Genomic DNA, 13120 nt, shown 5'->3' with positions numbered 1-13120 from the left:
AGAAATTCATAAACATTAATGTAATCTTGTCATATATTACAAAGGTTGGCAATCTCCTAATGTTGAGATTAATAATCTAGCTCATGGTTAACTCATAAACTCATACAAATTTAGATTTGGATGGGGATTTAGAAATTTATCTATGACATTTCCCCAGATTTATTCCACTAGATACCAGCCAATCTAATTACTTTACTGACACATTTAACCTTTGTGAAAGCCTCTACAGATTTATTCATAAGAATATTGTTGATTGTTAAAAATTCAAGAGTCAAATTTGTGATCAATTCCTTTTCAAGTGAATAATAGTTAATAACAAAAATAATAAGGATGATGCTAGCACCCTTTATTATTTACTGTAGCCTGTCACTGAGCTAGGGTGGTCCTTTACATACGTTAAGGCATTTAGACCTCACAAACATCTATGATGAAGGTCCTATTTTTAATCCCATTTTCATTGTCAGTAAAGGAAATCCCATCGTTTTCAGTAAAGGAAACTTATTCCTAGAGAGGGTGATGAACATGCTTAATGTCACACAACTACTACATGAAACAGCTAAATTTGAAGCCAGTCTTTAATCAACGTTTTTGTGACATACATTGTTGCATTAGCTTCATCCTTGACTCCATATTATATTTTGTCTGTTTTTTTCCTTCTTATTTCAGTTTATTTCATCTAGTACCTGTAAACAACGTTAAATCTTTTTTAGAAAGTGATGGGTTTAAATAAGCAAGCATATGACTATTGTTTATAGTGTTGTGCTTTATTAGGAGAAAAAAAACCAACAAAGAAAAATGTGTTTTTGTGAATACTAGAATTTCTTTTGCCACCTAAGAACAGGCTTCCCCTTATGGAACAGTTTGTCTTTGCCAAGATAAAGCAAGAGCCAATCAATCAATATTGATTGAGTCGGTGTGGGAAATACAGAGAATTATGCTCGAGTTCCTGCCCTTTGGGAGCTTACATATTTAATAGTTGAGTGAAAATAACATGTACAAAACCACAAACATGTGAAAAACGATTATTAATGGCACTGGTAATGGATCCTTTATGTATTATAAGTCAATGGTTAAAGCAAAGGGAAGGCATTGCAGGAAATGATTTTTTTTTTTCCCAAGGATTGTCAGTTCCTGAGGCAAATCAGGAATTAATAGTTGAGTGCTTTGAAGAGTTCTAGAAAAAAAATATTTGGACAAGATGCTCTTTTAAGTTTTGTTCAACTTAAAAATAAGATAAATGAATTATACAGAAACTACCACTTAGTGCAGTGAAATTCCAATTAGTAGAGTTAAGAGGTTTGCCTGAAGGAAAACCCAGAGTGGACACTGAGACTAGCTGGAGCGATTTAGGGAATATTTTTCATTTCTCAGGATTAAAAGTGCATTTGTGTGTGTGTCGAGATTGGGGGTGAGGGGTGAATGAGAGGAAAAGGAACTGTTACCCACAGCTTTTCCAAAGTGGCTGCCTTTTCAAACTGTGTAGAGCCTCTGATTAAACACATTAAAGGATAATGTCCAAAATGCTATTAAAATGAAAACTGAGACTGTGAGACAAAGAGAAAAGAAAATCAGTTTATGTAGTCCATTTTGATGGTTCTTTCCTGTCTAACCAATGGTCAAGATGCAGTAACCACTCACACCTGCACTTGACCTTTCGCGCTCCCAAATGGTCGATTTTACTCATTGGTAGCGTGTTTCTCACCAACTCTTTAAAACATCTCACCTGTGCTCTTTTTAAACCAGGGTATTGTGACTATTTCCTACAGGTGCCCATGAGTCTTCCACCGAGTGAAGTGAGAATCATCTTTTCTTTCACTTGGCATGGAGCTACAGGTATCTGGGAGCAAAGGCCTATGTTTCAGTCTGATGAGATCTTGCTTTGGAGAGGACTGTTTGCACTGGGCAGTGGTCTTGTTTCATGGGGCAAAGTTGTTTGTTTTGTTTTGCTTTAGAGGATGGAGAGGGTCTGCAGATGCAAGCTGGCACAGGAGGAAAGTTATAAGATCGCTTTTCCTAGGTTCACGTAGGTCAAGGGTAGCCAAGTTGGGGTTTGAGAAGAAAAGCGGGGGCCGTCCTGCAGTCCACTGCCCACCCTGCCGAGGTCCGGGGCCCGAGGCGTGGAGTGTGCCGCCCACTCCGCCCCAGGAGAACTGCAGGGGCTTTCTCAGGTGACCGTCCAAAAGGAATCGGGCCGCGGCGCCCCGCAGGTGCAGGCCCGACCAGGGACACGCAGGGCCCCAAGCGTCCCCAGCACAGAGGCCGCGACGGAGGAGGCGCCCACTCCCCCGCGTCCTCGCGCCCGCCGCGCGCCGCCCGCAGTCGGGCGCCAGCGCGCTCGTCTCTTTCCGCCGCGCGCAGCCCCGTGCGCTCCGGCACCTTCGGCAATTTCCGTCGAGCCCTGGCCGCCATTTTCTCGCCGCTTGTGTGTCTGGCTGGCTGCGTGGCTCGGTTCCTGTGAGCGAACCTTTGTCCGGTTCGGCAATGGACGGGTAGGTAACGGGGCTGGCGAGGAGGTGTGTGTGGGGGGGGGCGTCGGGCCCCCTGCGGCCCGTGCCGGGGGCGAGCGGGGACTCCCCGGCGGCCCCTCCCAGAGTCGGTCTGCTGTTACCCACCCCCGCCCCATCGCACACACCCCTCCTGCCGCTTCCCCGGCGGCTCTGGCGGCGAAAACGGGGAGAAAGGGGCTCAGAGGCTGGGGAGGCACGGGGGGCGGCGGGTGACGACTCCAGAGGGCAGCGGGCGGCGGCGGGGGATGGGGCGGACACCCCGAGCGCCTCGCTGGCCCTGCCCCCTCCCGGAGCCATTTCGATCAGTAACCTGGGACCCGGACCCGGGGGAGCACGACGAGCGTGCTGGCCGGAGAGGGAGGCCTGGGGGGACCCTGGGGGCGAAGGGGACAGGCCTCCTGTGCCTGCCGGCTGTCCCTAGCCGCCCGGCCCGCCCGGGCTGGGGCTATGCGGGCGGCGGGAGCTGCCGCCGGAGCCAAGTGGGAGCCGCTGGGGAGGGGGCGGGGAGGCGTGCGGCGGAGGAAGGGGGAGGGCGGATGTCACACTCCTTTGTTTTCACTGGAGTCTGGGAGTGGGGGCGGTAGGCCGGGAAAATGCCTTTTTGTGGGGCCTGAGAACGTTCAAGGCTTGGCACAAGGGCCCAGCAATGTAATTATCAAAAACACGAAGTGTTTGTGGTCGGCGTCAGTCACATGGGCAAAGGCCAACAGCCATGGCAGAAGCGAGCAGATAGTCAACACAGGCCCATCTTTTGAGCTGCTTTGACCAATTTTTGGAAAAACAAAACAACAACTACAAAAAGCTAGAGCCCTGCTGCATCTTTGCAAGGCCGAGTGGCGATAGAATGATGCTGAGTGAGGTGAGGCAATGGACCAGGGTCTCCCAAGTGCTAAGGCTCCACATCTGAAGACTCAGTATATATATATTTAACTGTCAGAAAGGAGGCACCCTTTAGGGCCAAAATCTGGCTTATTCAGCCCGTTTGGGATATTAAGTGTCATTTAAAAGATACCTTTATTATAATCAGCAACAGTATTTGAAGGGTCAGAAGTAAAAAGGAGTTTATTTGGATTAAGCATCTGGAGTTTCCTGTTTTTTAAAGGTACTAAGGGAAGATCATATAAAAGTTAACAGTAATGTAACTTAAAAATTTAGCCTAGAGGTTATCCAGGGATTATTTTCCTGATGAAACAAAAATCCAGAGAAGTTAAGCGGTCCCCCAGATCAACATGGAAATATTGATGGCAAAACTTGCAGTGGAATTCATGTTTCAAGATTGCTAGAGTTGATTTAAGTTTTAAATTATTAACCCAAGTGTACTAGCTTTGTAGACATGGCACTATAATGTTTGGGGTTCTGTTCTTTTTGCTATTTAAAGTGTTTGAAAATACTGTAAGTGTAGTGGATTTTGTTTCACCTTTGAAAGTCTAGAAAACCAAGTTGATAATATTACAAAGAAGTGTCACTGACCTGCTGGGTATTTGTTTTTTTTCTGTATTGTGAGTGGAAGATTTTTGAATGATAAACTACCCTAACAAGTTTCAGTGAACAATGACTATTAGAACAATAACAGGAGGTTGAAACTATTTTTTTTTTTCCTTCACAGAATTGTCACTGAGGTTGCAGTTGGTGTGAAGGTAGGAAAAGATTGAAACAAATGGAAATTGGATTGCTGAATCTACTGTTAACATCATTAATGGAACTTTTTACAAAGCTTTTGAAAACTATAATACAAACCCAAGTGTAAAGTGTTTCATTTTTAAAGTTGAGTCACATGGTTTAGATTTTAAATAGACAACGATAGGTTTTTCTAGAAAGGCACCCAGTGAGAATAACATTTTAAAGTAGCGGTGAATAGTGTTCAAGGGATTACAGATACTCTCAGATGTGGCTTCTTGTAAATATAAAATGATACCCCAGTTTTCTGAGGGGAAATTAAGGTTTTAAATGGGCAGATAAGTGACTGGATGTAAATCATAAAATTTTATTAATCTAAGTTTTTTATTCTTTCGTCTTATAAAAACTAAGATAGTTTTGCCAATATTAAGCCACATTTGAAATCAGTTACCCTGATCCTTAAAACAAAAAACTTGTTCAGGCAATTAGCTTTAAATTTTAGTCAGCAGAGCTGGTTTGTCTTTCTATTAAAGGAAGATAGGCCTTAACGATAGAGAGCGTTTGGAATCTTTCCTCAATCACTTTTTGGCCAGAAAAATTACTCATTCTTTAAAACTTACTTCAAATGAGTAGGCCTTTTATTTCCTTGAATTCTAGAACATTTTAACATCATGATTATTATTTTGTGTTTGTGAGCCTGTCTGCCCTGTTAGGGCATGGTTCTTGTCTTATATATTTTCTAAGCTTGGCACAACATCATCTAAGCCTAGTACATCAGGTCCTCAAATAACTTTCTGTTATAACTCTTGTTCATATCAGTTAGTCTTGGCAAAATTGGTTTTGTGATACGTTGTTTTGCTTAAAGTTGCAGACCTATCAGTCACTTTTTAAGTGAGGATTTACTTTCCTCAAATACTTGTTGGATTCAGTGAAACTTTTCCCCTTTCAAGTGTGTGAGTAGTCTTGAGAGGCTGTGTGCTTAGTCCAGTGGTGCTGACTATTCAAAACATATTTTAGAAATTTAAAATTTCATTCATAGCAGTGTGATAGTCTTTAGATTACTTTCCTGTCCTCTGCCTTACAGTAAACTAGATACTTGTCCATGCTTTAAGTTCATATTATGTAGATGGGGGGGAGTAAATTAATATTATTTGGCAGTGATACTTTCTAAGTTGAGATAGATATAGCATTTGAAATGAGGAATAGCTCAAGAGTGCAAGATGTCGATATTGTAATTACCATCCAAACAAATATCCTCTGAAAGTGAATTTTGTTAAAGAATAAATGATACAAATCTGAGTTGTCCACTACTAGTGGATGAGGAGAGAAAGAACTAGACGACCCAGAATGAGAAGGCAGAGAGAAATGAAACTTGGAATAGAATAGGGTTCAGATAGGGTTTATTGGTTTTACCAGTTTTCTGTATTAGTAGTTTGAGGAGAAAATGATATAAAAATAATTGCTAACCATTTTTACCTCATTATTTAATATAAAAAATAAAGTTATGTTTTATATAATTTTCTAGGATGGTGGTTAAGAATTTTTGCTTTCATGTCAGACCTATATACAAGTAATAAAGCTTTCATACTTTAAAAAAATAAAAGTAATATGCATGGTTAAAAATTTAGAGCGCAAAGTATTTGTCACTGATTCCCAGTCCTATTTCTTAGGTGTAGGTAGGTAATTATGTTAAAATGTATTTCTAGTGCGTTTATTCCTGAAATTATTAGTTTATTTTACCACCCATAAATATCTTTGTTTATTTACTCACATGGATTCATGCCATGTGTGCTGGCCTGTATCTTGCCTTGAAAAAAAAAAAGTTCTATTGAGATATTTGATATAAACTACACACATTTAAGTATACAATGTTTTGACATATTTATACACCTATGAAAGCATTACCACAATCAATGTCATGAACATCTATCACCCTCGAAAGTATAATTTTGTCCTTTTATAATAATCCCTCCCATCTGCCTTCTTTCTCCAAGCAACCAGTGATTTGCTTTCTGTCACTATAGATTGCATTTTCTTTTAGAGTGTTAAATAAATGGAATCATACAATATGTACCCTTTTTTGGTCTGGCTTATTATTATTTTCTTTATTGGGGAACAGTGTGTTTTTCCAGGACCCATCATTCTCCAAGTCAGTTGGTTGTTTCTGTCTAGTTGAGGGCGCAGCTCAGTGGCCCATGTGCGGAACCGAACCAGCAACCTTGGTGTTATGAGCGCTGCGCTCTAAACAACTGCACTAACCGGCCGTCCCTGGTCTGGCTTATTTCACTCAGCTTAATTATTTTGAGATTCACCTATGTTGTATATCAGTAGTCCATTTTTATTGCTTAATAATAGTACATTGTATGAGTAAACAGCAACTTGTTTATTCAACTCTTGGAGGACATTTGGGATTTTTCCAGTTTGGGGCTCTTATGAACATTCTTGTACAAGTCTTTGTGTGAACATATGCTTTCATTTCTCTTGGGGAAATACCTATGATTGGAATGGCTGGAACATATGGTAGACATATCTTTAGCTTTTTAAGGAACTGCATACTATTTTCCAAAGTGGTTGTACCATGTTATGTAGCCACCGCAGGGTATGAGATTTCCAGTCCACCCACATCTTCTCCAATGCATGTTATCTTTGTCGATTACAGACATGGTGGGTATGAAGTGGTAAACTTAGGGTTTTATATTTGATGAATTGTCTGTTTAAATCTCTTGCCTACTTTTTAAATTGGGTTATTTATTACTGAGTTTTGAGAAGTCTTCAATCTGGTTACAAGTCTTATCAGAATATTTTCTGGCACTTGTGTTTTCATTCTCAACAGTGTCGTTTGAAGAGCAGCAGTTCTGAAATCTGATGAACTTCAGCTTACCAGTTTTCTTGTGTGGATCACCCTTTTGGTGATCTATGTAAGATCTAAGTCATCTTTGTCTAACCCAGAGTCACAAAGATTTTCTCCTTTTTTTCTAATAGAAATTTAAAGTTTTTGGTTTTGCATTTAAGTCTTTTTGAGTTAATTTTTAAATTGTACAAAGAATGAATCGACTTTTTGGTTTTGGATATGGACATCTACTTTATTTCCCCATGTATAATACGCACTGCTTTTCAAGAAATTTGGGGTCTAAAAACTGGGTGCGTCTTATACAGTGGTTGTGATTTTTTTAACTTGCATTTTCCGCTTTTTTCACGCTTGTTTTTGCGCTCATACAACCACTGTATAAGATGCACCCAGTTTTTAGTCCCCAAATTTTTCAAAAAAGGGTGCCTCTTATACATGGTACTTTTCCAGCACCATGTGTTGAGAAGACTATTCCTTTCTCCATTGAATTGGCTTAGCACCTTTGTCAAAAATCAGTTGTGTATATATGTATGATTCTATTTCTGTACTGTATTCTTTTCTGCTGACACCCCCCCTCCTTTTTTTTTTTTTTTTTTTTTGGTCTATGGCAAAGCCAAAAACATACTGTCTAAATTACTGAAGCTTTACGTTAAGTCTTGAAATAAGTAGAACTTTGTTCTTTTTCAAAGTTGTTTTGGTTCTTCTGGGTTCTTTACATTTTTATGAGTCAGTTTCTACAAAAAAAGCCTGCTGGGATTTTATTGGAATTAATTTCAGTCTATAGAGCAATTTGGGGAAAATTGAACCTATCTCTCCATTTACTTAGATCTCTAATTGTTTTCAGCAATGTTTTGAGTTTCCAGTGTACCTATTTTGTATATTTTTTGTCAGATTTGCCCCTATTTAGTTATTTTTGGTGCTGTTAAATATTAAGAAAATTCAATTTCCAGTTGTTGCTAGTATATTGGAAATACAAATTACGTTTGCATATTGCTCTTGTATTGCACACCTTTGCCAAACTCACTTATTAGATCTAATAGCATTTTTTATAGATGCCATCAGATTTTTATGTAGACCATTTATCTTATCTGTGTGCCATTTTTTGTTGCCTATGATATCTAGTTACCACTGTTGAATAAAAGTGATGAGAATAGGTATCCTTACTTGGTTCCTAATATTAGGAAATTATTTCTTTCTTAAATGTTTGGTTACAGTTCATCTGTGAAGCTGTGTCTGCCTGGTGTTTGTTTTCTTTGCAAGGGTTTAAACTACATGTTTCAATTTATTTAATAGATAAAAGACTATTCAGGTTATCTGTTTCTTCTTGAGTGAGCTTTGGTAATTTTTCTTTTATAGAATTAGTCTAGTTCATCTAAGTGATTGAATTTATTTGCATAGAGTTGTTCATAATACTACTTCTTAATACTTTTGAAATGTGTAGAATTTGTAGTAATGTCACCTCTGTCGTTTTTGATATTGGTAATTTGTGTCTTCTCTCTTTATTTCCTTATCTGCCTGGCTAGAGGTTTATTGATTTTATTAATATAAATAATCCAAAATCAGCCTTTGGTTTTATTAAGTCTTTGTTGTGTTTTGTTTCCTATTTTATTGATTTCTGCTGTTTTTTTCTTCTGCTTTGTATTTAGTTTTCTTCTTTTTGTACTTAGTTAACATTGAAGCTAATATTGACTTAATACCTGTTCTAATAGAGGTTTAGTGCTATGTATTTCCATTTAAGTACTACTTTCATGTCATCCCTCAAATTTTGACATACGTATTTCCATTCAGTTCAAAATACATTCTAGTAGTTTTTATTTCTTTGACTTGTGGGTTATTCAGAAGTATGTTAATTTCCAAATATTTGGATTTTCCCATGTATCTTCCTGTTATTTCTATTTAAATGACTAGGAAACATTTGTAAAACTTGAATCTTTGTAAACTTGTTGAGACTTATGGACCAAATATATATTCTGTTAGTTTTAGTTGCACTTAATAGGGCTGCGAATTCTGCTGTTGAGTGGTGTCTTCTATAAATGTCAATTAGGTCATGTTTACTGATAGTATCCTTCCTGATTCTCTGTCTTTCCTATAACTTATTGAGAAAAAGGCTATTGAAAGCTAACTGTGCATTTGTCTGTTTTTCCTTACGAGTTCTACCAGTTTTTGCTTTGTGTTTTCCAAGTTTTATAATTAGTACATAAATGTTTAGGATGTCCTCTTGATACATTCATTAGCCCTTTTGTTCTCGTGTAATGACCATTTTTATCTCATAATATTTTTTGCTTTAAAAGTCTGCTTTTTCTGATATTACTACAGCTATCTCAGCTTTGTTTCAAATAGAGTTTACGTGGTACCGTGTTTCCCCAAAAATAAGACCTAATCAGGAAATAAGCCCTAGCATGATATTTCAGGATGCTTGCAATATAAGCTGTACCCCAAACATAAGCCCCAGTTAAGATCGTCAGCCAGACATGACTGTTTGAATAAATGTAGATTTTTGTACATGGATAAAAGATGGTTGGAGCAAAAATTAATATAAGACCCGGTCTTATTTTCGGGGAAACAGTATATCTTTTTCCATTCTTTTACTTTCAACCTTTTTGTGTCCTTAAAGTGTGTTTCTTATAGACACCATAAAGTGGGGAGTTTATTATTATTATTATTATTTTTTTAAAGATTTTATTGGGGAATTGGGGGAGGAGAACAGCGTTGGGGAATCGGGGAAGGGGAACAGACAAGTTGCCGTCCTTCGGTTCTTCAGTCTAGTTGTGGAGGACGTCGCTTCACTGGCCCATGTTGGTATTATGATCATTGCGCTCTTCCTGGCTGAGGCAGATGGGTCGCCAGCCATTGGACGGCAGCTCATGAAAGCGCACGCCAGCTGCTGGCCAGCCCCACTGCAGCCTACACCGTCGCCTCACAGCAGCCCAGCTCCAGGTCGAGCTGTTGTTCACCATCTTAGCTGTAGAGGGCGCAGCGTCACTGGCCCTCATGTGGGATCCGAACCGAGGGCCTGCTGCTCAGAGCTAGCGTCCCAAGCCAGCTCTTAACCAACGCACCACTCGGCCGGCCCATGGGGAGTTTATTTTTAAATCCAATCTTGCACCCTCTTCTTTTGCTTAAGACTACACATTTAATATTATTACTGATATGGTTAATTTTAAAACTAACCACTTTGCTGCTTGTTTTCTCTTTGTCCCTTGTGTTCTTTGTTCCCTTTTTCCTTTTGGATTTTTTAAATTTTATTTTGTCTCTTGTTAGCTGATGAGCTTTTAACTCTGTTTTGTGTTGGTGGCTGTTTTAGGATTTATAACATACAATTCTAATTTACCACAGCTTTTCCTCAAGGATTATTTGTGCCTCTTTACGTATAATATGTAAATATTAGAATACTTCTGCACTTTGGGCGTTTGTACTATTGTTGTGTTACATTTTACTCCTACATATCTTTTAAATTCCGCTACATTCTTTTTGTTTAAACAACCAATTATCTTTTAAAAAGGTTAAAATAAGAAAAATATCTTCTTCCTTATTATAGTTATGTACGTGTATTGAATACTTGGGATTCTCTGCAGATCTGGAGTTCTCTCTGCAGTTCTTTCTTCTCTGGTACTCTGCCATAAAAATTCTAGTTGCTTGGGTCTCTGGACTCTGGCTCTTTCTCAACTCAGGGAGTTTTTGAAATTTGGCCTGGCTTCCCCATCTGAGCTGTGTCATGGCCTGGACTTTGTCTCAAGAGAGTAAGCTAGGGTGATCATGGACTCAGCCTCATTTGTTTTCTGACTGTTGTGAACCCTTGTCCATCATTTTCTGGTGTCCAGCAGTCTTGAAAACCATTCTGTATATTTTGTGTGATTTTTTTTTTCTGGTTCTTTTAACAGGGCAAATGTCCACGTAATATCATCTTGACTGGAAGTAGAAGTCCACTTTTTTTTCTTTAAATTACATAATATGGTCTTTGCAGTTACGGATTTACCTCCTTTTTTGTTATATGGATGCACCACAATGTAGTTGCTTGACACACCACGGTTTATTTCCTACACTGATGGACATTTTGGTTTGATTCTGTTTGCAGTTGGAAAGTGTGGATATTTAAAATAGAAGTAATAATGCTGTGTCATTGAAATTTACAGTTAAAAAGTTTATGAAACTACAATGCCAAAAGAATGCTTCTACTAATTTGTTTTCTACAACTGTTTGGGAGTGTCTGTTTTCACATACCCTTACCAATTTGAGTTTTATAAAAATTTAGAATATCAGCTAATTTTATGTTTAAAGTGTTTTGTAATTTATATTTTGAAGGGTGAGATTTAAAAAAATTTGACTTTATATTTCTTTTCCGTGAACTGCTTCTTTGTATATGTGACTTTCTTTAATGATCATCTTAATTTCGTTTGCTACAACTTTGTATGAAAAGAAAATTGATTCATATGCATCGTAGCTACTTTTTTTAGAGTTTATTTTTTGACTTTCATATAGTTTGGGGCACGTAAATATATTTGAATTAAGTGCTATAATTTCATTTTGTTTTTGGATATGTTTAAATCTCACTTTTCATTACCCTTATAAATTTGCTGCAGTTACTTCTCATTGATTATACTCCTTTTTGTTTAGCTCAATGAGACTGTAAAACAAGAAAGGAATTTTGTGAATTTTTAATTTTGAAGTTTGTTGCATTTCTTTAAAAATTTTTTACATTCTTTGTAATTTGTAATTAACTTCAGGGGTTTCATTTCCATACTCTTAAACATTTGGCCTGTGTGACATCCTTGCAAAATAATGGGCCTATTGTTTGGGAAGACAGAAACGCATGTAATGATTGCAGAATAATACAAGGTGGTACTCAATATGGTAAAATGTTAACTTCTTGGATGCAAATTTTAAGTATGGTGAAATTTGTAGCAGTTCTCTTTTTAGTAAGTTAACTAAATGAAGCCTTTATAGAACTGGACAATTAATAAAGGACCCATTTGTTAAAATAAGGTGTTAGCCTTTTTCAACTTGGGCTTCACTACTATTGTGAAAGCACTAGTTATAAATTGCTAAATCCGTAGTTTAAGTTGTGATATTGCTATTGAATTCACCATCATTGGCTTTCTTAGATAATTACAATGAAATAATGCTAAACCTAACTTTTTTGTAATAGTTGAAGGTAACTGGTTGTTTGTAATAGGTATGCTTGTTATTTAAAACTCTTGGGTTTTTAGATTTTGATTTTTCTTAAAATGCTATATAATGCCTGCTATGGTATTTATATTAGGATTTCAAATTACACACATTTATAGTGTATCCATTTAATGACAGAACTTTTTAGAAACTGGTGATTCAAAAACACTGAGGCATAATAGATGCTTCTTGAGGGCACAAACCTTATTTTATTGTTCCTCTATCACCAACTGTGTGAGGTGTGATGAAACAATATGGTGAATGTTTAAATAAAAAAACATTTATTACAGTAAGACACATTGCCACTAATCCGCCTCAAAATACTCCCCTTCACTTCGAACACACTTATCCCATTATTCTTGCCACTTTCTGAAGCAGTTCTGGAAGTCCTTTTTCGTGAGTGTCTTCAGTTGCGCTTTCATGGGTGCCTCGATGTCCTGAATCAATTCAAAACGTTTACATTTCCTGGTCATTTTAACTTTGGAGAAAAGCCAGAAGTCGTATGGTTTCAGATCCAGTGAATAAGGTGGATGAGGACGCACTGTAATGTTTTTATTTGACAGAAATTGCCTTGCCAGAAGCCATATGTGCATGAAGCCTTTATGTTGTGATCACAAAATGCTCTGAATGCTGCTGCTGAGTGCCATCCCACGGAAAGGCAGGGTTCTTCAATAGAGGAAGTGGTGCGTCAAACCTTAGGTGCAGTCAGTTTGGTGTGAGCTACCGTTGAGAGAAGGTGTGGTTTTTTTTTTGTTTTTTTGTTTTTTTTTAATAAATACGTATTTTATTTTATTTTTTTATTTATTTTTTTTTTTAAGATTTTTATTGGGGAATTGCGGGGAGGGGAACAGCGCTGAGGAATTGGGGGAAGGGGAACAGACAAGTTGCTGTAGTTTTGTTCTTCAATCTAGTTGTGGAGGACGTTGCTTCACTGGCCCAAGCTGGCACCATCATTGTGCTCTCCTCTGGCGAGGCAGATCAG

General features: G+C 38.1%; 1 protein-coding gene across 4 annotated transcripts in view; it reads left to right on the top strand.

The window, feature by feature from the left end:
* The first annotated feature begins 2261 nt into the window (after positions 1-2261).
* PTBP2 (polypyrimidine tract binding protein 2) overlaps positions 2262-13120 on the top strand; it is an 81470-nt gene continuing 70611 nt past the window's right edge. For all 4 annotated transcript variants that reach the window (XM_019648863.1, XM_019648862.1, XM_019648861.1 and 1 more), the window contains exons 1-2: positions 2262-2489; positions 4114-4144. In XM_019648863.1, the coding sequence (XP_019504408.1) occupies positions 2482-2489; positions 4114-4144 (39 nt within the window). In that variant the 5' untranslated portion in view covers positions 2262-2481. The remainder of the gene's footprint in view (positions 2490-4113; positions 4145-13120) is intronic.

This window comes from Hipposideros armiger, unplaced genomic scaffold, assembly GCF_001890085.2.
Source record: "Hipposideros armiger isolate ML-2016 unplaced genomic scaffold, ASM189008v1 scaffold_127, whole genome shotgun sequence".
In the NCBI taxonomy this organism is placed as follows: domain Eukaryota; kingdom Metazoa; phylum Chordata; class Mammalia; order Chiroptera; family Hipposideridae; genus Hipposideros; species Hipposideros armiger.
Note: the sequence above shows the minus strand (reverse complement) of the source record. Positions and strands in the feature narration are given on the sequence as shown.